The 27,994-nt window shown below is 40.1% G+C and overlaps 1 protein-coding gene across 1 annotated transcript in view; it reads left to right on the forward strand.

Annotated features, from left to right (window-relative positions):
• Positions 1-27,994, forward strand: part of GXYLT2 (glucoside xylosyltransferase 2) — an 80,351-nt gene that overhangs the window by 15,693 nt on the left and 36,664 nt on the right. The window contains exons 2-3 of the mRNA XM_036869947.1: positions 5,257-5,449; positions 12,568-12,699. Of these exons, the coding sequence (XP_036725842.1) occupies positions 5,257-5,449; positions 12,568-12,699 (325 nt within the window). The remainder of the gene's footprint in view (positions 1-5,256; positions 5,450-12,567; positions 12,700-27,994) is intronic.

Consider the following 27,994-nt stretch of genomic DNA (forward strand, 5'->3'; position numbering starts at 1 on the left):
ATGTGCATTGTGTGTTTTATTCCAGTCTTTTTTCTAAAGATATTTTTTATTTATTGATACACTGTCTTATATTGACTGTAAATAATATTGTGTACTTGCTATAAATTACAATGAAAGACTATATAATCACCAGCTGAGGTTCATTTTTGGAATGAAATAAACAAAGACCGTGATAGAAAATAAAAGGGACGGTGCTCCTTCAATGAGGTGTGAGGGGAGGCCATTCTACTGTCCAAAAGAGAAGGAGGCGGCTTCGCAAAGAGCTATGGAAGAACATTCCAGGTGGAACAGTTTGTGTGAAGGTCGAGGATGTGAGCCCAGCACTAGGTGCTTCAGGAAGTGAGAAGGAAAAGGGGCAGGGTGTTCAGCTCACAAAACTGAAGGATCGGGAACCATCTGCTAAAGAGCAGATGAAGTCCCGAAGGATGTTGAGGAACTGGGGTGAGGAGAAACAGTGTGGGCAAGAAGCTCAACTCCTCAGTGAATGACGAGGAGTAAACCGGCAGCTGAGAGATGACAGCAACGAGGAGGGTGGAATAGTTGCATCCACGGACTTCGCCATGGAGACGTGGTCCGTGTCTGGGCGCCGCAGTGAGGAGCAAGGAGAAAACCAGCCCCGCCTACTGCCCTGAGGCTCCTAGGACAGGGCAGGAAGAACAGCTGCCACTCGAGGGGTCTGCTGGGGAGGGGGCGTCCTCACAAGGCAGCATGTTTTCATTAAGGCAAGAGGTGAAGAGGAGACCGTGAGAAAAGGCAGAGGATAGAATGGGCATTCCTGAGGGCTCGGGGAAGAGTTCGGGAGACAGAGGAGAGGTGAGAGGTCAGCTCAGACGATGAGTTCCTGGCTGGAGATGAACTGCAGGTGGTTGTGGTCCAAGTGTGTTACTATGCAAACTCTGGGGCCTCACCCCAGACCCACGGAATCGGAATCTCTGTGAGCTGGGGTTTCAATACTAACAAGCACCTCCCGTGATGATGATATGCAGCCAGGTCGGGAATCCGCTGTGCGAGATGGTATCTGGTGTCTCCTCCACCTATGAAACTGGTAGAGTGATGGAGATTTGATCAAGGTCCTAGCAGTGAGCTACGGAGAGGGAATGGATTCATGGAGCATTTCAAGGATGACTCCCGGTGAGAATATGAGAGAGGCGGAGTGAGTCCAAGGTGATTAGAAACCTATTTTTAAGACCTACCTTAAGACACTTTTGATTGCTAAGTTGTAAGTTTGTTTCAAACTGACTTAAGTAGAGGAGAATTTATGGGCTTGATCAATGAACTTCCAGGGTTAGGATCAGTGCACCTGGATTCAGGTGCTCAAGTAATGCCACCCGAGATCTGACCCACCATCTTATAGCTCTGCTTTCTACTCCGCTCACTGCCTTCCAGGCTCCACCAGTGTGGTGGCCAAGGTGCCTGCCATCAGCTCCAGCCTCAGCAACATGTCTTTAAAAATCCTGGACAGCAAACATCCACTCCAGTCTTCTTTTATAAAGTGTAAATATGAACATAGTTAACCACCAGTCAGAGCAGGGGAAGTGCAGTTCCCCATCTCCCATTTGCCACCAACGCCTGGTGACTCAAGGGGTTAAGAAGTCCTAGGTTCATAGACTGGACTTCCCTTGATCCTTGCAGAGCCTTCAGGTGACATTTGAGAGGGGCTGAGTGTGCTGTTGGTAAGATCTGGTGAAAGGCACACCGTTTCAGCACCCTTAAACTTGATTATTCCGTGTGACCACACAGCCCAGACGCTTATTACCTGAAGCCCAGGATTTTTAACGTAACGTGAGAGGTAACACAGTAGGGGCAGCAAAGGTCTCGTTAAACCCCAGCCGCTGATACTTGAACTGCCACCAGGAGAGGCTTTTATTTGTCTTTTTTAGTACCTGTCACCAGACACCAAAAAAGATTGCAGGCCCCAGCCCCCTGCCCTGTGTACCGTGCAGTCCCATATCACTGAAGCCTGCAAAGAAAAGAAGTGGTCTGCTGTGCTGCAGGGAGGTGCAAGCTTTTTTTAATCAAAAAGAAAAAAAAAGTATATGTCAAATAGTTTGGGCGTATGAATAAAACAGACAATTACATCATGAATTTCTGTGAACCCTGCACTCATCTTAAGAAATAAAAACTTAAGTCCCTGGAAATAACCACTGCCTTGCCTTTGATGTTTCTCATCCTCATGCATGATGACTTTTACTCCATATGTCTGTGAACAACATGCAGTGCTATTTTGCTGGTTTTCAAGCTTCATCGAAATGGTCTCATTCTCAGTATCCTGCTACAAATTGCTCTTTCTTCTCTTTATCCTTATGTTGACACATGACTTTCTGAGTTGTTCGTTTTCACTGCTGTGTAGTAGTCCACTTAAACTTGTCAAATATATTCATGATTCTCCTGTGTGTAGACAGAAAAGTTTTTTCCAGCTTTTCACTATTATACACAGGGCTGCTGTGAGCGTTCTTGTGTGGGTCCTGTGCAAACGTGCAAGAGTTTCTTCAGGTCACATATGTAGGGGTAGAACCAGAAGAGTGAGGGCATATATATATATATCTTCACTCCTGATAGATGTTGCCAAAAGGCTTTCCAAAGTGTTTGGGTCAACTTACACTGCCACTAGCGGCATCTGAGCTGTCCCCCACCTCCATATCCACTCTGAGACGTGTATGGTCCAACTTTTATTTTTTATGTTTTGCCAGTGCGAAAATAACGTGGAATCTCTTTATTGTTTGAATTAGTATTTCCCTGATTACTGAGGTTAAAACTTTTAATTTATGTAGAAGCCCAAGGTGTAAAGCTAAACAAGGCGGAGTTGTTCTATTTGGGGGTGGGGTAATGGTTCGTATTTAAGATATCTAAGCTATTGTATTTATTATTTTAGTACCTTTGGATACCTGTGTTTTTAGATATTGAACATAATTTTAAGCAAGGGAGTTTGCATTAAATCTCTTTTGTAGCATATTTTGGCTGGTATTTTGACTGTCTTTTTTTTTTAATTGACTGTGATTTTAGCATTATCTGTGACACATCCTTCCCATCCCTTTGCATAAATTAGTTGGGAATTGGCTTTAATAGCAGGTATGAAAACCCATCCATGAAGCTGAGGGAGAGAAGACATCTGAGTCCTGAAGGCAAGGGTCCTTGAATTCACCAGGCATGCTCCTGATTTAGTGTCTTTGCTCTGACTGTCCCCTCTGCCTGGAATCCTCCTCGCCCAGAAAAGCACGTGACTCCCTCCTGCCCTCCCCACCGTCAGGTTGTCATCGGATCTCACTTTCTCAGTGAGGACTTCCCTTACTTTGCACTATATAATGTATTCCAGCCCATCAGCCACTCCTGTATCCCTCCTGGCTCCATTATCTATTTCCTCCTAGCACTTATACCACTGGATAGCTTTCTATATAAGTTACTTAGTTATTATTTGCTATGACCATTATTCTTTCTTTGTCTTTTGCCTACCACCTGTAGAATGTAACTTCTGCAAGGGCAGGCATCTTGGTCTGGTTTGTTCACTACTGTCTTCCTGGCACCAAGAACGGTGTCTGGCACGTAGTAGGCACTCAGTATAGATTTGTGGACTAATAAATGGGCTGCAGTTAGCAAGGCAAAGAGAGCAGAGAAGAGCATTTCTGAGAGACAGTGTATGTGCCAAGGCCCGAAGGCAACCCAGCATGGTCTCATGACTAGGAGTGAGCTGGAGAGTTGCAATGTAAGTGTGACTGTGATTACGAATGGCTGCCCATGCAGGCGGGGGGTGCTAGAGGCAGTTACAAGAGATACAAGTAGGAGCCACAGTCAGCAGTTTGGACTTGACCTTGAAGGCAGTCAGGAGCTTTACATGATTTTTATCAAGGGAATAACACGATCCTATGTGCATTTTTAGAAGAACGTCACTCTGGCACCCACAAGAAGAAATCATAGGATGGGGGTTAAGGATCAGATTGGAGACAGGTGGACCATCTAGGGGGCTGTCACAGCGATCAGGTGAGGGAAGATGGTGATCTCATCAGGTAGCAGCAGGGGCATGAAGAGACGTGGACAATTTCAGGAGATACGTAGGACATCTCTACTTGTCTTTTCCTCCGATCCCCAAAATAACTGGAATCTCAGTAACTCCCCGAATCTGGGCTTAACTAAGCCAGGAGGCTGTGCTCTTAAGTAATCAAACTGGAAAGCTATCGAAAGTGCTCCACCCACATCTTCAACTTTCCTCTTGGTGAAAGAAATCTGGAGCAAGGCTGCCTTTATTCGACCGAGCAGTGAATAATGGAGCAGCACGCTGATTGAACTCAAAGTTTTTGGAAGGAAGGTAGCATTCCACGTCCAAGTTCCCCTGGTCTCCAGATCTTTTGTGCAAGTAAATTAGTTTCATTTGTCTCAGGGCACCTTTTCCAGGCCAACTTCTTCCAGCTTGCCTGCAAATGTTTCTCAGTGGTGTGTCTGAGGCTTGGCTGTGTCTCCTTGTCTGGAACAAATCTTTTATTACGAGGAAATAGCTGGATGATGATTCTGGACTTCTTGGACCCTATTCCCCTCTCAGCTGTTGACTGGATATTTGATACCTTGGTAATTTTCAGCTTAACCTGCCCCCTCTCCTGCCTTCTTCTCGTTAATATGCATTTCACACTGGAAGCTGAATTTCCTACCTACCAGCTCCGCAGTCTTGAGCGAGACAGTTAGGATTAACACCTGTTTCTTTAAGACTCTCCCAAGATGGAATGGAGGCCCATGCGTTGTTTTCTTTGCTCACTTCCCGGGTGTGCATGATTTTCCTTTGGTCCGGTGGTCATGCATTCCACTGCAAGCTGAAACCGTCCAGATCATGGGAGTATCATGTTGCTCGTTTCACATGGGAAAGCCACCGCCCACCTTCCTCTTGTTCAAGTTGCGTTCAAATCTAATTTCCATGGCCCATGTGAGTGGGAGCTCCACAGCCCTGTGTCAGCTGTCAGAGTTTAGCAATACCATTTCCAACCGTGGGCCAGTAGGCAGCTAGCAGGCACTAGACAGCTGAATGCTGGCGGAAAAAGCCTCAGACACCTATAGCAGTCCAAACAGTGACTCATCCTGCTATTGCCAGGATACATATGGGAATAAACGGTATTTTTCTCTAAGCAGGAAGAATTGTCAAAATGCTTATCATTTTATAAAATATAACAGATTGTGCCTGTTCATGTTTTGAAATGTTCCAACCTTTCACTAGCTGTTTTTTTTTTTTCTTTTATGAGTTTAATAACAGCTTTCACCTGTTTTTCTTCTTTCTAGGAGGCCTGGAGAACTCAGGAGTTTCCAAGCTGTGCTGCCCCCCGAGCTCTGGATCCACCTGGCCGTGGTGGCCTGTGGCAATCGGCTGGAGGAGACACTGGTCATGCTCAAATCGGCCGTGCTCTTCAGCCACAGGAAGATGAAATTTCACATCTTCACCGAAGACTCTCTGAAGCCCGAGTTTGACAAACAGGTGAATGTGCAGAAACTGTGGCACGGTGTTTACTGAGTGCAGACAGACTGCATTGCGGGAAATGCCTATCCTGTTTCCTAATTATTTTGCTGCATACTCAGCTGTGCGCCCATGAACCCTTGACTCCGAGCCTTACTGTTCTCATCTATAATGTAGGGATAATTGCACCCCCCCTTAGAGAGACATGGTGAGGATTAAATGAGATGATGCACTTAAAGCACTTAACCTAGGGCTCCATCCCTCCTGGTGTTATTGACATTGTTCTTAGTGGGAGTCACATAGCTATTTTTTATCTATGTATGCATGTTTTTTGAATGACAAATAATATACGCTCATCAAAATAAATTCCAACAGTATAGATGTTATAAATTAAAAAGGTAGAAGTCCTTGCTACTGTTCTTTCCCACACAAGAAACTGTCAGAGTCAAACACTTTTGAGTGATTCTCCCATATTTTTTTTCATATGCAGGTGTGTGTGTGTTTACATATCTGTGTGATTGTGTATGTTTGTGTGTATACATGTATATTTGTATAAGTATAGACACATACATGTATAACACATGCACATGCATGTATTCTTTTATTGTATATATAAATATATAATATACTTATTTATTATATTTATTTATCAAAACATATTTCTTTTACAAAATCCAGATTACTCTCTATGTATTATTCTGGAACTTGCTTTTCCTCACTTAAAGCCATACATCAACATCGTTCCAGGTGAGGACTCCTAGATTCTCACCTCATCCCTTTTTGCTGACTACACAGTCTTTTATCATGTGGCTGGGTCATCATTTATTTGACTCTTCCTGTACTGAGGAATAAGTAACAGTTTCCTCCCAGTGCAGGAGAGCTTTGGAAATGCCTCTTCTCCCCAGGCTTGGTACGTGTGTGACTGCAGACCGAGCTTTGTTTTCCTGGAGAGGCTTCTCTTGCAGTGAGTTCTTGTGCGCTGGCAGAGAGAGAAGCTCTTTTTTTTGTATCTACCGACTTGTGTCACCAGGGTACATCCTGCCGCTGGGGTAGCCATGCTGATGAGAAAGGCCAAAGCAGCATGTTGGGCAGAGAAAGGCTAATAACAGAAAGCTTATTAGAAAGCAAAAAAGAAAAAAAAGAAAAAAAAATGAAGAAAAAAAATCACCTCGACATCCTCACCAAGAGAAGTCAGGGAAGAACAGTCTTGGGGCTTTGAAATTGATTGGAAAATGGCTTGAGAAAGGTCTGAGTCCGTGAAAGGGGCAAAGAAAAACATGGAAACACACATAGGTAGCTTCTCTGAAGCTGTGGTATAAGGGGAATTATAATTAATAATAATAACAATAATAGTAATAATAATTTTAAACATAAAATAGCCTTTATCAAGGGCTTATGACTTATGATTTACTCTTACTTAATCCTCACAAGAATCCTTTGAAGATGGTAATAACCATGTCCCTATTTTACTAACTGAGATCATTGAGGCTCAGAGAGTCTTAGTGATTAGCTCATCAGGTGTCAGTTCAAGGTTACTGACTCAGACCTCCACGAACTTAACCACTATACCATACTACCTCCCAAACTAGTAGATGGAAGTCTTGAATTCAAAATTTAGCTCCACTCTTGCTGTGTGATCTCGGGCAAGTCTTGTGGGCTTTTTGGGCTTCGGTTTCTCCCTCTGTAGCTTGGGAGCAGCAGAAGTGATACAAGAGATGCTTATCTGTAATCTTGATAGGCTAGCTCAGGTTGCAGTGACAGCTTCCAGAAAGCTCAGAGACTTCCCACATGCCTGCTGCATGTCTCATGCAGGCCCAGCAGGGTGCCTGTCCGCACGGCCCCCTCAGCCTGGGACCACAGTTGACAGAGACCATTCATGCACGTAGCTGCACCTGCTGGAACATTTGGCCTCTGCAGTTCTTGAGATGCCACTAAAGGAAAGATTGGGACTATCGGATCCCCACTGTGCTTTTCACTCCCTCAACTTGACAGTGACATTTCTGCTCCTATTTAACTGTCCAGAAGCAGTTGGTCACAAGGCCCACCCAACTCCAAGGGGGCTGAGAGGTATCCTACATGAAGGAATGGAGGAGAAGTGGCTATGGGTCACCACTAGTCAGGTCATGTACAATATCCATTGGACAAGTATTTATTGAGTACCTACTGCATGCTAGAAGTTGGGGCATGAGGATAGAACAGAACACAATACAGGCTTGGACTTAAAAAAGACAAGAGAAGGAAGATGTGTATGTGTAACTATAGATGTGTAACAGATTGTGTTTTCCAAAGGGCCTCCAGTGGTCCCGCCTCCTGTTATTCACACCTTTGTATATTTCCCTCCTGCGCTGTCCCAGGCCTGGCCTGTGTGACCAGTAGCATAGGGAAGAAGTGATGCTATGTCACTTTTAAGATTAGGTTTAATAAGGCGCTGCACCTTCCATCTTGGTTGCACTCTTTCTCTCTTGGAGGTCAGCTTTTATGTCAGAGCAGCCCTTGCAGAGGCCCATGTGTTAAGGAATGAAGGCCTCTTGCCGACACTCGTGTGCTTGAGCTTGGAGACAGGACCTCTAGCCCCATCCAGCCTTCACATGACTCACCCTCATGAGAGGTCCTGAGCTGGAACAACCCAACTCACAGATTCCTGACCCTAAAAAATGATGTGAGTTAATGAATGTTTGTGGTTTTAAGCTACTAGCTTTTGGAGTAATTTGTTATAAGGCAAGGGCTAATACGTCTACATACATAATATGGATGTGTATATAAAATAGAGTATGCCAAATGTCCTGAAGCTAGATCATTGAAAGGATACAGCTTGTGCCTGGCTCTCTCTTGGGATGCCTGGCCCTGGAACCTGGCCACCGTGCAGTGAGGAAGTCCAAACTCGCCCTCACAGAGAGGAGCTGAGGTCCCCAGTCGGTAACTGACCTCCACCACCAGACACGTGAGAACGAGCCTTCAGATGATTCACGCCCCCAGCCTCCAAGCCTTCTAGCTGAGGCCCCAGACATTGGGGAGCAGAGTCAAGCCGTGCCTTCTGTGCCTTGTCTGAATTCCTGATCCTTGGAATCTCTGAGCATAATAAATGGTTGTTTTATTCTGCTAAGTTTTGGGGTAATTTGTTATGAGCCATAGTACCTGGGACATTATAAATTAGGAGCTAAAGTATGGGGAAATATTGCAGATACTTGTGAAGCTGAGCCACGTTTTACGTCGCCCTGCTGACTTTATCCCTCTCATGGCTTATTTCCTCAGTTCTTTGTTAGACCAGTGAAGCTTCATTGGCAAAGGAGATTATAATAGGGTGTTCACATCACGGCAGGGCATATGGAGTCACCCCTTTCTTTTCCATGCTGGGATTATGGTGCAAGTTTAGATGTTAAATATTGGCTCTTCCATAAGTCACAAAACTTTTCTCAATCTCAATTTCTTCATCTGTATCAAGCAAAAATCTATAATAGATATACAAAAGGGACAAACGATTCTTGCTCTGCTTATTGCAGAGTGTAATTGTGAGGCTGAATCAGATAACCTATTTATTCTCTCATTCCACAAAGATTCCTTGGAACATCTCCCTGGGTTGGGCACTGTGTTAGCCCTGAAGCTATAGATCAGCAGCAGTTGGTTTCCACTCAGCCACATGAGATGCTGGTGTGGAGGGGCAGGTTATACCATCCTTCTGAAGGCTGTCAGTTTCAACACTGAGGCATTGTGGGAGTATCCAGAATGTCTTGTGATAACTTCCGGAGATGCTCAGGGCCACATACCTCAGGGTCAAAACAAAACAAAACAAAATGCTAATTGCCATCATTATCCCTCTGGAAATGGCATTGTGGACAAGTTCTGTTATATTTAAGTAGAAATTTTTTTAAAGCTGCTTAAGTACACTGGTGGTATTTACTGTCTCCGTTGTTGGTGTTTAATATTTGAAAGTTTCATTTATTTTTGTCATCTCCCAGTATAAAAGCTGAAAATGCCAGCTGGTTGATTTCTTAGCCTCTCCAGGAAGTTCAGGATCAAATATATGATTTAAGTTTGGTTAATCTGTGCTCCTGCCCCAGACTCAGAATCGGGAAATAGTGCGACACAGAAGCGGGGATGGCCACCAATCCGTTCTGGTGATAGGTGGGGCCCCGTGGGGCATTGACATCGTGTTTGTGTGTGAGTGTAGCTCTGACATAGGAAGAGGTGTCAACAGGAATTTCTAGTGGCTGGAGTCAGTATGCTATTCAAATATAGACATAGAAACAAATATAAATTGACTGGATATTCCACTTAAAAGACATGGATTGGCAAAGGTAGATAAACCCTTCTAGAAGATAGGATGCTACAGATCAAAGAGTCAAGGGAATCAGTGGACTATGGGACCTTCCCGTTCTCCTTCCAGGGATGATTTTGGGCTGTTGTGCAGTGGCACAGTTGTCCTGGGTATTTGTGCCCAGTGTCTGTTCTGATTGGTTGGTACTGTTGCACTGAATGTTCATGCCCAGTGTCGGTTCTGATGTGTTCGTGCACTTGTATTGGGTATTTATGCCTGAAGATTTCTCTCCCAAATATCCATCTCAAAATTGCAAATTTAAAGTGTTCCCAATGGTGTGGTTTTTCAAAAAATTTTATGGGACTATATAAGCAATATATGTGCACTGTAAAAAAAAAGTTATATTAGTGGACAGAGAGTAAAAATGTAAACTATCAAAAAAAGTTATAAAATCAGAAATGAAAAAAATCAACCATCATATTAATGCTGAGGAGAACAATTTTGGTGTATTTATTTACGTTTCTTTTCTTGTCATATCAACATCAGAAATGGGATTATATTCTATATTTTCTTTTCTATCACTGTTACTTATATTACTGAATTTCTTCTAAAATAGGGGTTGACCAACTTTTTCTGTGAAAGACCAGATAGTAAGTATTTTAGGCTTTGCAGGCTGTCTGGTCTCACAGCTACTCACCTCTATTCCTTCTTATAAAAGCAGCCATAGACATACCTAAAGAAATGGGTGTGGCTAAGTTCCAATAAAATTTGTATTTATGGACAGTGAAATTCAAATTTCATGTGATTTTCACATGTCACAAAATGTTATTCTTGTTTTTATTTTTTTCAACTATTTTAAAATGTTTAACCCATTCTTGGCTTGTGTGCTATTTGTAGCAGGCTGGGTTTGGCTCTTCCACTACCATGTTTTGCTGACCTTTTTCTGCAACATTGTCACTAGTAGCTGCATAGCATTCTGTTGTGTAAGCCTATCCCAGAGCTTATTTCACCAATTTCTTATTTACCTTGTTTCCTATTTTTCACTGTTACAAACAATGCTACAGTAAACAACCTTGTAATAAGTGTGTATGTACTTTTGGAATTTTCCTTAGGATAAGTTCTTAGAAGTGGAGTTACTGTGGCACTGGGAAGGCATTAACTAAAAAGAATTAAGAAGATACACAGATACATATGCAAATAAGCATATGAAAGGATGCTTAAGATCACATGTCATTAAGGAATTGCAAATTAAAATGATGAGATACAGCTACATAGCATTAGAATTGCTAAAATCCATAACACTGATAACACCAAATGCTGAAGGGGATGTGGAGCAACAGGAACTCTCACTCATTGCTGGTGGGAATGCAAAATGGTACAGCCACTTTGGAAGACGGTTTGACAGTTTCTTAGAAAGTTAAATGTAGGCTGACCATACAATCTGGTAATCGCACTCCTTGGTATTTACCCAAATGAATTGATAGATAGTCCACACAGAAACCTGCACATGAATGTTTAGAGCAGCTTTATTCATAGTCACCCCAAACCGGAAGCGACCAAGATGTCCTTCAATAGATAAATAGGTAAGCAAACTGTGATATGTTTATACAATGGAATATTGGTCAGTGATAAAAAAAAATAAGCTGTGAAGCTACAGAAAGACATGGAGGAACTTTAAATGCATATTGCCAAGGAGAAAAGCCAATCTGAAAAGACTGTATGCTGTGTGATTCCAACCATATCACATTCTGGAAAATGCAAAACTGAGAGACAGTAAAAAGATCAGTGGTTGCCAGTAGTTCAGAGATGAAAAGGAGGGAGAGAGGAGGGATGAATAGATGGAACAGAGGGGATTTTTAGGGCAGTGGAACTATGCTGTATGATACTATAGTGGTAGACACAGAACATCATGCGTTTGTCAAAACCCGTAAAATTACACAACACAAAGAATGAACCCTAATGTAAACTATGAGCTTTTCTTAACAATGTATTGATATTGGTTCATCGGTTGTAACAAACGTACCACATTAATGCAAGATGTCAATGATGGGGAAACTGGGGGGTGGGAGGGGAAGGAGAGAGGGTATATGGGAACTGTCTCTGTACTTCCTGCTTAATTCTGTAACCATAAAACTGCTCTGAAAAATAAAGTCTATAAATTAAAATAATTTTATTATAAAATTAATTTATGCAGACAAAGTAATATACACTGTCCATAAAAGTCTTAAAGAACACAGAAATATAAACTTAGAAAATGAAACCACCACCACCTCCACCACAGGTACCCATGTTTAACAATTAGGCGCATATCTATTCAGATTTTTCTCTACGTGTTAGTGTATGCATATATTTTTCCCTGTAAGATAGAACCATATTATAAATTTCGTATTGTACTTTGCTTTTACTAAAACCTAACTATATATTGTAACCATTTTCTCATGACAGCACACATAGATCTACTTTATTTTAACTGTAGTTAAATCATAATGCATTTTCCCAATTCCTTATCGTTGAGCATTGAGTATTGAGCAAGGTTTTTTTGTTTGTTTGTTTGTTTTTATTACAAACTATGTTTCGGTGAAAGTCCTTGTGCCTTTGTCTTGGGATTTGTTGTTACTAGTCTCTAAATTGCCATCTTGGAAGTTTGTTTAAATTTACCCTTGCAGTTTCGGTGCCAGTTTCCCATCATCCTTGCCAACTCTGGATGTTATTTTTTAAAATCTTAGCAATGGTCTTTTTATTCAGTGAGCATAAATTGTGGCGATAAAGTTAGATTTTCTTTGTATGCTACCTGAATAATTTCCACCTGGCAATGCAGAAGCTTTAGGTGTTTTTCATATTTCTGGGCTCTAATCACCCTCCCCTGACCTTCCATGTTTTTCAGCTACGACAGTGGCCAGACTCATATACAAAGAAGTTTGAGTACAGAATCTACCCCATCACATTTTCGGTTGGAAACCCTCAGGAATGGAAGAAATTATTCAAACCGTGTGCTGCCCAGAGACTCTTTCTTCCGGTAGGAACACCTGCTTTTAATAAGATGCTGCTTGGGAGAGAACTGCTCTTGGAAACATCATGGATTTAACTAGGGTGTGTTTAGAGACGTTTTAATTACAGTGGAAAGTATGTTCCTCTTGGATTCTGTAGTTGATGCTCTTAGTCTTCAGGGTGTAGGGAGAGGGTCCCTGTAGTTGAGAAATTGTCTTTCCCAAAGATTGAGGGACTGAGAGCATCCAAAGCATGTCTTGGATTATGGGTCTTTGTGACTATGGATGCACCATTTACTAACTGTGTGGACCTCACTAAATCTCTTAACTTCTCTAAGCCTCACTTTCCTCCATAAGCTTGGCACATAGTTGGTGCTCAATAAATGTTATTTTAGATTATTATTATTTCTCTTATAATAATAACTATTTCTAGATGTAGCTATGCTAGAGCATAATTCACAGAAGGTCCAGAGTTCTGGTTTACCTTTTCCATTTTGAATTTTCACATTGAATGTTTTTGTTTCCTTCTTTAAAATTCTAAATAGAAAAATCACCGAAGATATTCCAAAACTGAGAATATCAGTGAACAAAGATGGCAGCTTTGAACTGTGAATTGCAACCTTGACATTTGTGAAGGTCATGCCTTCAGTAAACATTTATTGAGCGCCCATTAGGTACGAAGCCCTGGCTTAGTGATGGCGATATGGTGGTGAGCAAGACAGTTCTGGTCTTTTTTTTTTTTTTTATTGGAATATAGTTGATTTACAATGTTGTGTTACTTTCCGCTGTACAGCAAAGTGAGTCAGTTATACATATACATGTATCCACTTTTTTTTTAGTTTCTATTCCCATGTAGGTCATTACAGAATATTGAGTAGAGTTCCCTGTGCTATACAGTAGGTCCTTATTAGTTATCTATTGGTCTTGCCTCCTTGGAGTTTGAGTCTAGCAAGGCATTGAACAGGTAATTAGGAATGTGATCCATGCTGAGGTGGAGAACAGAGTCTCATGGATGTATGTAACGTGGGGTTCCACTCTGGTCTGGGGGATGTCTAGAAGGTTCTCTTGAGGAATGGCTTTTATGCTGAGACATGAAAGAAGGAGTAGTAGGGGGTTACTGAGAGACTAGGGCCTGGGGTGGGTAATGAGAGAAAAGGGTTCCAGGCAAATGGAATAGTAGGTACAAAGGGGCCCTACTGCAAAAGTGGACAGGAACATGTTTGAGAAGATAGAAGGTCCCAGTAACCAGAAAATAGAGCACGATAGGATAGAAGAGGTCGGCAGGGGCTGGAGCTTGCAGGCTCTATAAACCATGTTGGAGTGTCTGGTCTTTGCGTTAAGGGCAGTGAGACGCCATTGAACAATTCTTAGCACGAAAGTGAGATGATCTGACTTGGGTAATACAGAGGACTCACCGGTTCATTGAAGTGTGGACAGTGGAATTGCTGAGGCCAATTAATACTGACTTCGGCTATGGCGGTTGCCTTAGAGATGGATGCAGACCTTGCCTGAGAAATAGAATTACCAGTCCCCGTGACTGGCTGGCTGTGGGAGTTGAAGGGGAGAAGAGGTGATAAAGATTTCACCCAGGTTTCTGACCTGAACAACTATGGAGGTTGATCTGTTTGAAATTGCCAGTATTCAGCTATTTATGACCTACAAAAAAGGCAGTTTCTTATAGTTCAGCCTACAAAATGGATGGCAGTGCTATTTAGAGATGGAAAAGGCTAAAGAAAGACCATTATTTGTAAGGGAGAAGATGAGTTTAATTTGGGTCATATTTTGATTTCGAGGTGCCTGGGAAACACCCACACAGGGAGGTCTTACCATCTGTTGGTCTGAAATCCCAAATGGCAAATGGCAGTTTTAGCATTTCCTGTACAGAACCTGTGAAAAAAACAAGGCCTGGCTGTACTCTTGGTGCTGATTTGCTGCACAAGCCCACTCACTACTAAATGACCTTTTTTTCACATGCCACAGCCTTTTATGCAGGTTGTGAGATGGGAGTCATTGCATAAAAATGGGAGTAAGAAAAGACTACCCCAAATCAGAACCAAAATCTCCAGATTGGTGAAATGAAAACTAACTACTGTTTGAGAAGACGAGAGAAAATCTCAGGCTTCTGCTTCTTATCTCTGTTTTAGGGGAAAAAATATTAGAAATCCCAAGTTATTTTTGGAAAATTGTCTCCCCAACCTATGCAAAAAAATAGTAGCAACCCAGTAGAACACATTTGAATTTTCCCTGACCTTGAATTGTGACTTTATTGCCACTACTAAAAAAACAAACCCACCACATGATGGTTTTCATTCATCCCCAGATAAACAAATCTATTCCATTTTGAATGACAAATGAGTGCTGGCATTCCTTATCTGCTTTTGATAATGGAAATTAGCCCTCCTTAAAAATAATAAAGAGAGATTGCGGTTGACAGGACATTTACCTTCCCTGAGTTGTATATCATAACAGCAGATTATAAACATGGAGTTTCTGGACATCAGTGAGATATACTGATCCTCAGGGTAATTTGAAATAAAGTCTAGGTGATGTTTTCCTTGAAATTCGTCTCTATAAAACCAGATTAGTGTGCTGCTGAGGCACTGCAGAGGAGATGGAGATTCTAAAATGCAGGGACTTCCCTGGGGGCACAGTGGTTAAGACTTCCTGCTCCCAATGCAGGGGGCCCAGATTCGATCCCTGGTCAGGGAACTAGATCCCACATGCATGCCACAACTAAGAGTTCGCATGCCACAACTAAGGAGCCCACGAGCTGCAACTAAGACCCAGTGCAACCAAATAAATAAAATAAAATAAAATGCAAACATTCTAGCCCTGGTTAGTCAGTTGACTGAGAATCACAGTCTTACCTCTTTTCTTTCTTTTTTAAAATTTTTAAATTTTTTTTATATTTTATTTTTATTTTTGGCTGCGTTGGGTCTTTGCTGCTGCGCGGGCTTTCTCTAGTTGTGGGGAGTTGGGGCTACTCTTCATTGCGGTGTGCAGGCTTCTCATTGTGGTGGCTTTTCTTGCTGCGGAGCATGGGCTCTAGGTGTGCGGGCTTCAGTAGTTGTGGCTCGTGGGCTCTAGAGCACAGCCTCAGTAGTTGTGGTGCATGGGCTTAGTTGCTCCGCGGCATATGGGATCTTCCCGGACTAGGGCTCAAAACCGTGTCCCCTGCATTGGCAGGTGGATTCTTAACCACTGTGCCACCTGGGAAGCCCTTACCTCTTTTCTGAGGGAGTGTCATCTACCACAAACCTGTAGATGAAACCCTTTCTCAGGTAAGATTTTACTAATCAGAGCATGAGTCTTTGCAACTCAAGACTGTTAGATTCTCAAGTACAATTAGTGGAATTCAGATCCCACCAATTCAAGATTTATGAAGTCCTAAATCAGTGGATGCTTACTTTTCTATTTCTGTGAATGGTGGATCTAAGGACCATTATTAGTGCAAAGTAAACAGCAGATGATTTGATTAAGCTCCCTAGACTGCATTCTGCTTTCAGGTAATTCAGAAGCTCAAAGTATTTAAAACAATATGCCAATCACAAATAAATCAAATCTGTCAATTAAAATTGACCTTGGAGGACTTTTCCCTTTTTCCTTAGTGAAGGCCAAAAGGCTTTATTCTATAAGAATAATTGAGTTTTGTGAATTCACATCACCTTTTCCTCATTTAATAGGAATTAGTGAGATTGCATAATGGATCTCTACATTTTGTTACACACTGTGCCTGTTTGATTATAAAGACCTGTCTTCTCAATAATGTGCTCCTCTGGAGATCCTAGAGGTATTTAAAATATGACAAGAGATCACTGGATTACAGAATCTACAGAGACTTTATTGGCAAGTGGCACCAAACATGGTAATATGAGGTAGGTTAAGGCGCTTTCCAGTCCTCATCCAGAGAAAGACTTTTTTAACCAAGTTTTGTAAGTTCCAGGATTATAATAATGTCTGATGTCTTGCTCATAAAACTTGTAATAAGTATCCACATTCAAGGAAGGAGTTAGGGAAGAATATTATCAAGAGAGACTGGATAAAATTGCTCACAGTCTTGAACTATAAATACATCCTGAGAATTTCTAACTCTTATGTTTCCAACAAACTTGTCCCATTCTTTAATATATCAAAGTAGTAGCATGCCAAGTAAGCAAAAATCTTAATTACCTAGGTTTTCTATATCACATCAAGGGCAACAACATAAGTCTTCCCTCTTTCTACTTCTAATTTGTTAAAGAGGTCTTCATCTGGTTCAAATATTTGGAAAACTGTATGCTTACCAGAAATGTTCTAATAAGTTTGCCATAGACCGATGGAAAAGAGAGGTTTACCTGACTTATTAGAACTTTTTATGATTAAGGTTAGGCTTCTGTATTATTATTAATATTATACCTCAGAATTAGCAATTAACATTGAGACTTCCTTGGAAACAACGCTTTGGATAGCAACAAATACTGACAGGTGAATAGAAATGTATTAAAAATCCTTATTAAGAGGAACATCAATTAGAATCACCATAAGTGATGTCTATATATTTCATCAAGCACTCAGAGGCCATAAATTATCAGGATGAGATTAACTACCTAAATATCACATGAAAATGACCCTAGATACTAATTTTGTTGAACAAGCTTTCCACAGTACTTATCATTTACTCACACATTATTAAAAGTTTGACATTCAGGGTATTAGTTACAACTCTTGGTTACATGTGAGAGGAACTCAATTTCAACAAGCTAAGCAAAGAAGGCAATTTATTCACTTATCTGACTGTGGAGTCCAGATCAGAGGGCTAATCTCAAGCACAGCTAGATCCCGAGGCTCCTATAATGTTACCAGGGCTCTGTCTGTCTCTCTCCCCGTCCCCTGCAGGGCTCACTCTGTGAGAATGATGATTGCTTGAAGCAGCCTGAGAGACAAATTCTAAAAGCTTAGCTACTGCAGCAGAAAAAGAGCCTGGCAGGGTGATGACATCTGAAATGGTGGCATGAGATCTCTGGAAATTGTTCCCCAGTGAAACAAGCATAACTGTGAACATTATTTTTAAAACAACTATCTAGAGTCTTTGGAAATTGTCCTAAGGGCCTAAGCACATTAAGAACCAGATTTCTTACTCAAGAAAATCTACTAAAACTTAATAAGAAAGAGCAAGAGTCTGTGACACTTGAATCATGACCCACTCCCTCCCTCTCCCCTTCTAGCTCTGCATGGTGGAAACCCAACTCTAGACAATTCAGTCAAGAACACAGGGATCCTCCCAGCTCCCAGTTGAGGGATATGGTATTTCCTTGGGAGGGGCAGGTCATCAGCATTTCTCATCTCTACTAGCTATGTCTTACAGAGCTTAAATTTCAGGTAAGTATGTCCAAGGGTTCAGAGGCTCTGTTCATTAAGAGAAAACTTCATGAGAGCAACAGGCTAAACGATAGGCTAGTTAGTTTACAAGGGACAACCAAGGAAAGAGACAAATAAAAAGTGCCCTCCTGGTGTCAGAACAAAGTTCAAAGACCAACCTCAAAAACTATCCCTGCAAATGGGCCAAAATTTAATGGATCATACTGCAGGATCAACTTGAGCTCAGGCCGTTGTCAAAAACAGTAGAGCAATCAGCTGGCAATTAGTGAAGGCTAATAGCTGGGTGTAATACCAACAGAGATGCACAGCCTAAGAGGATGATTAAAAGAAGAGTCAATCAGAGAGAGCCCTGATAAAACCACTGTCATCCTGGGTGACTGTGGTCATGCACAAGGCTGCACCCACTGAGGAAAAACATCGTAGGTTTCACACAGTGGATAAAGTGGACTTCACTGAAATAGTCCAGTCAAGATACTAAACAAATAAACAAGCAAACAACATCAACAAGCCCTGTACGTTGAGTTGGGGCGTGAGGTGGGCAGGGGAGAGTTATCCAGAGTTGCTAAAACATCCTAAAATGTATTATCATGCTAAAATATATTAACATGCTAAAAATATTATCTAAATTTTTTTCAACAAAAAAATATGAGGCAGGCAAATAAACAGGAAAGTGTGATTCATTCACAGGGAAAAATGCAGGCAGCAGAAACTGCCTGGTGAGAGGACCCAGCTGCAGATTTAGTAGAAAAAGACTTCAAAACAACCATTATAAATATATTCAAGCAACAAAAGGAAACTGTGCTTAAAGAAGTAAAGTAAGATGTGATGGCAATGTTTCATAAAATTGAGACTATCAATAAAGAAATTTAAATTATTTTTTATAAAAAGAGCCACATGAAAGTTGTGGAGTTGAAAGGTGAAATAACTGAAGTGAAAAAAATCATTAGAGGGGCTCACTATTGATTTGAACTTAAAGTAGAAAGAATCAGTAAACTTGACGATAATCAATAAAGAGTATACAATCTGAAGAACAGAGAAAAATAACAAATAAAATTGAACAGAGACTCAGAGATGTGAAACACCATCAGATCCACCAGGACATGTATGATGAGAGCACCAGAAGGAGAGGAGAGAGAGAAAGGAATATAAAAAAAATTTTTTTTGAAGAAATAATGGTTGAAAACTTGCAAATTTGATGAAAAACAATCTACACATCAGAAATCAATTAACTCCAAGTAAGATAAACTCAAAGAGATCCACACACAGGTAAATCATAGTAAAAGTCCAGAAAGACAAAGACAACATCTTATAAGCAGCAAGAGAAAAATAACTTGTCACATGTAAGGAAACTCCAATGAGATAGTTTGCTGACTTCTCATTAGAAACTGTGGATGCCATAAGGCCATGAGATAACATTATTTGAAGTGCCAAAAAGTAGGGGGAACTGTCAACCAAAAATCTTATATCCAGCAAAATAATTTTTAAAATGAAGGTGAAATAAAGTCGCTCCCAGATAAACAAAATCTGAGATAATTCATTTACAGCAGAACCACAAGAATAAAGGAAGTTCTTCAGGCTGAAAGCAAGGACTCCAGGCAGTGATTCAAAAACACATTAAAGAAAAAAAAAAAGCACCAATAAAGGCATTAATGCAAAAGACAATATAAGTGAGTATTTTTTACCCTTTATTCTCTGGATTGATTTTAAAAACAATTGTATAAAACATTATGTATATAATAATCATGTGTTGAGCCTGTACCATAGAAATGTAATATAAATATAAATATATAAATATATAAATATATATATATATATATATATATATATATATATATATATATATATATATATATATATATATATAATAGCACAAAGGAGGTTGGAATGGAGAAAAATTGTATGGAATAGGAAAATGACACCAGATAGTAACTTGAATCCACAGGAACAAATAAAGAAAATTAAAAATGGCATATGAAAAAGTTAATATAACAAACTCCATAAATATATACTTGCTCTTCTTCCTCTCTCAGCTTCTTTAAACACATAAAATTGTAAGAAGTAGCAATTATACTGTTGGGTTTGTAACAGTATAGATGCAATATGTACAACAGTGTCATAAAATGGAGAAGAGGGAATAGAATTATATATGACTAACATTTGTATATCTCACTGGAATGAAGTTAGTATAAATCTGAAGTGTATTCTGATAAGATACATATATGTTAATCTTTAGGGCAACCACCAAGGAAATATCTCAAAAAATATGGTGAAAAATGTATCAAAATGCTACGTTAGCAAATACTCAGTGCAGAAGAAAGCAGTTAAAAGAAGACTACAGGAATAAAAAAGACATGCGATATTGAAAACAAAAAGTAAAATAGCAGACATAAACTCAACTATTATCTATAATAACATTAAATAAGAATGGGTAAAAATCCAATCAAAAGAAAGAAATTGCCAGAGATAGATGATAAAGAATACAATCCTGTGTGCCGTTTACAGGAGACACACCTTAGATTCAAAATACAAATAGGTTGGAAGCAAAAGGATGGAAAAAGATATGTCAATCAAACAGCAACCACAAGAAAGCAGTAGTGGCTATACTAGTATCAGATAAAATAGAATATAAAAAGCAACATTATTAGAGAAAAACAGAAACATTTTATAATGATAAATGTGTTAGTCCACAAAGAAAATATAACAGTTGTAAACATTCATGCACCTAACAACAGAGCCCCCAAAATACTTGAAGCAAAAGCTGACAGAATTAGAGGGAGAAATAAGTAATCCACCAATAAGAGTAGGAGATTTCAATGCCTCACATTCAGTAATGGATTAAGCAGTAGGCAGAACATCGACAAGGGAATAGAAGACTTGAACAACATTATAAACCAGCTGGACCAACAGACCCCTGTAGAACAGTCCACCCAATACCAGCAGAACACACATCCATCTGAGTGCATATGGAGCATTCTCCAGGATAGACCATACGTTAGGCCATATAAAAGCCTCAGTAAACTTGCAGAAATTGACAAGCTAATCCTAAAATTTATATGGAAATTCAAGGATCTATAAAGTCAATAAGCCTCTAGCCAAGTTATAAATAAAAGAAATGACACAAATTACTAATATCAGAAATGAAAAAGGGGCATTACTACAGATTCTTTCTAATGGACATTAAAAGTACAATTAAAAAAATACTATGGGGCTTCCCTGGTGGCGCAGTGGTTGAGAATCTGCCTGCCAATGCAGGAGACACGGGTTCGGGCCCTGGTCTGGGAAGATCCCACATGCCACGGAGCAACTAAGAGCCCGTGAGCCACTATTACTGATAAATAAATTAAAAAAAAAAAAAAAAAAATACTATGAACAACTCTTATGACCACAAATTTAATAACCTAAATGAAATGGACCAATTCCTTGAAAGATGCAATCTGTCAAAATGCACCCAAGGGGAAACAGATGTTCTTAATAGGCCTATATCTATTAAAGAAATTGAATCAATAATTAATAACCTTCCAAATAGAAAGCACCATGCCCAAATGGGTTTGCTGGTGAATTCTACCAAACATTTAAGAAAGATGTTATACCAGTTCATAGAAATAAAACCTTAAATAGATCAATGGAACAGGATAGAGAGTCCAGAAATAGACCCCCATAAATATAGTCAATTGATCTTTGACAAAGGCACAAAGGCAATACAATGGAGCAAAGATAGTCTCTTCAACAAATGGTGCTGGAACAACTGGATGACCACATACAAAATAATGAATATAGACACACACCTTACACACTTTACAAAAATTAACTCAAAATGGATCATGTAAAATGCAAAACTATAAAACTCTGACAAGATAGCATAGGAGAAAACCTAAATGACCTTGGGTATGGTGATGTCCTTTTGGATACAACAGTAAGGACACAATCCATGAAGGAAATAATTGATAAGCTAGACTTCATTATAATTAAAAACTTCTGCTCTGTGAAAGACAATATCAAGAGAATGAGAAGACAAGCTACAGACTGGGTCAGAATATTTGCAAAAGACACACCTGATAAAAGACTGTTACCTAAAATATGCAAAGAAGTCTTAAAACTCAACAACAAGAGTATAAATAACCTGATTTTAAAATGGGCGAAAGACCTTAACAGACGCCTCATCAAAGAAGATATACAGGTGGCAAATAAGCGTATGAAAATGTGCTCCGCATCATATGTGATCAGAGAAATACAAATTAAAACAACAGTGAGATACCACTGCATACTTATCAGAATGACCCAAATCTGGAATACTGACAACATCAAATGCTCTCAAGGATGTGGACCAACGAGCATTGTGATACATTGCTGGTGGGAATGCAAAATGGTACAGCCTCTTTGGAAGACAGTTTGGCAGTTTCTTACAAAACTAAATCTGTGCTTACCATATGACCCAGCAGTAGTGCTCATTGGTATTTACCCAAAGGAGCTGAAAACTTATGTCTACCTGCACTTGGATCTTTATAGCAGCTTTATTTATAATTGTAAAAACTTGGAAGCAACCAAGATATCCCTCATGAGGTAAATGGATAAATAAACTGTGGTGCATGTAGACAGTGGAATATTATTCAGTGCTAAAATGAAATGAGCTATCAAACCATAAAAAGTCATGGAGGAACCTTAAATGCATGTTACTAAGGGAAAGAAGCCAATTTGAAAAGGCCAAATACTATATGATTCCAACTATATGACATTCTGGAAAAGGCAAACCTATGGAGACAGTAAAAAGTGTTTGCCTGGGGTTTGGAGAGGGGGAATGGATGAATATGTGGTGCTCAGAGGATTTTTAAGGCAGTGATAATACGCTGTATGATATTATAATGATGACTATATGTCATTATACATTTGTCCAAACCCATAAAATGTATAACACCAAGAGTGAACCCTAATGTAAACTATGGACTTTGGGTGATTATGATGAGTCACTATAGGTTCATCCCTAGTAACAAATATACCACTCTGGTGAGTGACGTTGATAGTAGGGGAGTCTATGCTTGTGTGGAGGCAGGGCGTGTATGGGAAATCTCTGTACCTTCCTCTCAATTTTGTTGTGAACCTAAAACTGCTAAATATATATATATAAAGTTTTTTTAAAAATTCAAGACACCCAAAATATCCAAAACAATCTTGAAAAAGAAGAACAAACTTGGAAGACTCTCACTTCCTGATTTCAAATTTTACAACAAAAGTACAGTAACTATCCCAGTGTAGTACTGGCATAAAGGCAGAAGTATAGATCAGTGGAAGAGATTTGAGAGTCTGGAAATAAACCCTCATATTCACAGTCCATTTATTTTAGACAAAGGTTCCCAGGCAATTCAGTTGGGGAAAGAGTAATCTTTTCAACAGATGGTATTGGAAGAACCGGATATCCACATGCAAAAGAATGAAGTTATATTCTGTTAAGTTATATTTACCTTAAACTATATGTAAAATTTAATTCAAATGGATCAAAGACCTAATATAAGAGCTGAAAATAAAGAAGTCTTAGAAGAAAATATAGGAGTAAATCTTCAAGACCTTAGATTAGACAGTGGTTTTTTAGATGTGATACCAAAAGCACAAGCAACAAAAGAAAAACTAGATAACTTGGACTACATCAAAATTGAAAACTTTTGTGCTTCAGAGAGCACCATCAAGAAAGCAAAAAGATATCTACAGAATAGGAGAAAATATTCGCATATCATATATCTGATAAAGTACTTTTCTCTAGAATATACAAAGAACTCTTACAACTCAGTAATCAAAGACAAATGACCCAACTAAAAATGGGCAAAGGATCTGAATAGACAGGTCTCCAGAGAAGGTTCAAAAATGGGCAATACACATGTGAAAAGAAGCTCAATATCATTAGTCATCAGGGAAATGCAATCAAAGCCACATTGAGGGGCTTCCCTGGTGGCACAGTGGTTGAGAGTCCGCCTGCCAATGCAGGGGACACGGGTTCAAGCCCTGGTCTGGGAAGATCCCACGTGCCGCGGAGCAACTAAGCCCGTGAGCCACAGCTACTGAGCCTGCTCTGTAGAGCCCATGAGCCAAAACTACTGAGCCCACGTGCCACAACTACTGAAGCCCACATGCCTAGAACCCATGCTCTGCAACAAGAGAAGCCACCACAATGAGAAGCCCGTGCACCGCAACAAAGAGTAGCCCCACTCGCTGCAACTAGAGAAAACCCGTGTGCAGCAACGAAGACCCAATGCAGCCAAAAATAAATAAATAAATGTTAATTAATTTAAAAACACACACACATTGAGATGCCACTTCACACTACTAGGATGGCTTTAAACAAAAAGACATAGTAATAAGTGTTGGCAAGGATGTGGAAAAATTGGAACCCTCATGCACTACTGGTAGGAATGTAAAATGGTGTGGTCACTTTGGAAAACAGTCTGCCACTTCCCCAAAAGACTAAACATAGAGTTACCATATGACCCAGCAACTCTACTCCTAGATAATGGAGAGAAATGAAAACACATGTACACAAATATTCATAGCAACATGATTCATAAAAGCCAAAAGATGGAAGCAACCCAGACATCCATCAACTGTTGACTGAATGAATAAAATGTAGTATATTCATACAATGGAGTAATATTTTGCTATAAATAGGAATGAAGTACTGATACAAGCTACAACATTGGGTGTGCTTTGAAAACATTATGCAAAGTGAAAGGAGCCATTCAAAAAAGAACACATATTCTATGATCTTATTTATATGAAATCTCTTAAATAGGCAAATCTATTTATAGAGATAGAAAGTAGATTAACAGTGGAGAAAAGACAGCCTCTTCATTAAGTGGTGCTGGGAAAACTGGACAGCTACATGTAAAAGAATGAAATTAGAACACTCCCTAACACCATACACAAAAATAAACTCAAAATGGATTAAAGACCTAAATGTAAGGCCAGACACTATAAAACTCTTAGAGGAAAACATAGGCAGAACGCTCTATGATATAAATCACAGCAAGATCCTTTTTGACCCACCTCCTAGAGAAATGGAAATAAAAACAGAAATAAACAAATGGGACCTAATGAAACTTAAAAGCTTTTGCACAGCAAAGGAAACCATAAACGAGATGAAAAGACAACCCTCAGAATGGGAGAAAATATTTGCAAATGAAGCAACTGACAAAGGATTAATCTCCAAACTTTACAAGCAGCTCATGCAGCCCAATGTCAAAACAAACAAACAACCCAATCCAAAAATGGGCAGAAGACCTAAGTGGACATTTCTCCAAAGAAGATATACAGATTGCCAACAAACACATGAAAGGATGCTCAACATCACTAATCATTAGAGAAATGCAAATCAAAACTACAATGAGGGGCTTCCCTGGTGGCTCAGGGGTTGAGAATCCGCCTGCCAATGCAGGGGACACCGGTTCAAGCCCTGGTCTGGGAAGATCCCACATGCCGCGGAGAAACTAGGCCCGTGAGCCACAACTACTGAGCCTGCGCGTCTGGAGCCTGTGCTCCGCAACGAGAGAGGCCACGATAGTGAGAGGCCCGCGCACCGCGATGAAGAGTGGCCCCCGCTTGCCGCAACTAGAGAAAGCCCTCGCACAGAAACGAAGACCCAACACAGCCAAAAATAAATAAATAAATAAATAAATTTTAAAAAAAAAGAATGCAACACAATTCTTTAAAAAAAAAAAACAAAAAACATTTGATTTATATTCATTCTTTCCCAAAACTATACTAAAATGGATAATTTACTTTATAAGTAGCATAAACCTTCTATTCTAGGATAAAAAGTACAGAAGAGGAGGCAATTAAAGCTTGAAATAGATTTTACCACTAAGTTGGTGGTAACCAACTTAGTCCGCTTGAGACATCTGTATCATTAACCAGCAATGGAGAAAGCCCAGGAGCAAATGACTAACATGACACAATCCCAAAAGGCCAGAGAACTGGTGGCACCAGCTGGAATTGGCAGTGAAAATATTCCTAAAATCAGTGTTTTCATTGCAGGATTCTTTGAGGAACACTTAGACCCCCAGATTGCCAATTTTATATCATGTAACTGGGATTCTGCCTCTCTCTTTCCCTGGGCAAAAGATTGGAGGTTCCGTTTCTAGAGAAGATAAAATAGATTATTTCTGGACTATAGGAATCCAGGCACAGTGGTGGGCGTCATGTTGAAACATGAGGTTCAATTTAAAACTTAAATATGAATGCTGAGACCACAGACCTTTCCTCCCATATAGCTCTCAGAACCTTGCAAGGAAAATTATGTCTTCCAAACAGGTATTTGGAAGAAATATGTTTGGGGATTTAAGGACACTGACATCAGGAGTTTCCCCACTAAGGTGGCCCAGCCAGAGCTTCCTACACTGAAGCATACAGCTGACAAGTTCCCTCCACATACTTCCAAACTGCTCTTAAATCTTAATGGAAATCCAGAAATCACTAGATATTTGGAGAAACCCTCTACTAGGAAAGACAGAGGTCAAGACAAATAAAGAGAAAAACATCAACATAGAGAAGATCATCTATGTAGGATGAATAAAACTTCTAAAAAAATTATCAGTATTTTCAGAGAAATAAAAGAAGGTATTACATAAAGAAGCATAGGATTCTATTTAAAAAATGAAACATTTAGAGGATTTTAAAAACCTCATAAATTCAAGCTGTGGTAGTAGAAATGAACAAATCAATAGAAGAATTGGGAGAAAAGGTTTTTATTCAGAAAGTAGAATTAAAAAACAATAAAAACCAACGATATGGAGGATAGCAATACAATGTTTAGAAAATTAGAGGATAGATCAAACATCTAAAGAACAGGAGCCCTGGAAAGAGAACATAGAACACAAAGGATAGGAAATCAACAGTGAAACTAATTCAAGAAAATTTCGGGACTTCCCTGGTGGTCCAGTGGGTAAGATGCCACGCTCCCAGTGCAGGACGCCCGGGTTCGATCCCTAGTCAGGGAACTAGATCCTGCATGCATGCCACAACTAAGAAGCCCGCATGCCGCAGCGAAGATCCCGAGTACTGCAGCTAAATTCTCTTCCAGGGTAAGAAGTCAGTAGATGAGGCATATGTGACAGAATGAGAAATATATATTTGGTCTCTGGTCCCGGTTCCTGACACAGAGTTCCTAAAACCCTTGTAATTTCTTGAATAATGGGTGTGACAGAGGCATGTTACATAGAGCTTCTAAGTCCCTTGGGATTTCCTGGTTAATAGGCATGTCTTTTTTTTTTCTAATGAGGTGACTCTTGGTGGGCTTGTGGATGAGGGCCGGTCACTAGAAAGACCAAGCCATGATTGGAACTTGCAGCCCTACTCCCCATCCTCTAGGAGGGGAGAGGGAGATTGGAGATTGAGTTAATAATTGATCATGCCTACGTGATGAAGCTTCCATAAAAGTCTGTAAACGATGAGATCCAGAGAGATTTTGGATGGGTGAACACATCCATGTGCTGGGAGGGTGGTGCAAACTTTATGCAGACAGAAGCTCCTGGGCTCAGGACCCTTCTGGACCTCACCCTACGTAGTCAGTGTCATAATTGAATTGTAGGACACCCAGTTGGTGTCTGGAGTGTTGGCGAATTGGTTGGTGTGGGGAAAAGCCCCACACATTTGGTGCCAGAAGTTGTGAGTTCAGAGAATGGTTTTTCTTTTAGCGTGTTATTTAGAGGTGTGGAGGTACATACCCAAAGAATCCGTTTAAAGAATTGGAATTGGTTGTTTCCGGTGAGAGAGGGAAATGTGGTGGGAGATGTTGAGGACATTTTTTATGTATTTGTTCATATGTCTGTTTGTCTGTCTATCTACGTTAAATTATTTACCAAGCCTTTGTTAACGGTTCGACCCCTGTGTTTCTCAAATACTAGAAAATTACTCACTGGTAACTCTTGACATCAGTTTAGTGGCTAATGGTCAGCTCTTTAAAAAATTAAATAACTAAAGTAGTAT

The sequence above is a fragment of the Balaenoptera musculus genome, chromosome 11 (assembly GCF_009873245.2).
Source record: "Balaenoptera musculus isolate JJ_BM4_2016_0621 chromosome 11, mBalMus1.pri.v3, whole genome shotgun sequence".
Taxonomy (NCBI): Eukaryota; Metazoa; Chordata; class Mammalia; order Artiodactyla; family Balaenopteridae; genus Balaenoptera; species Balaenoptera musculus.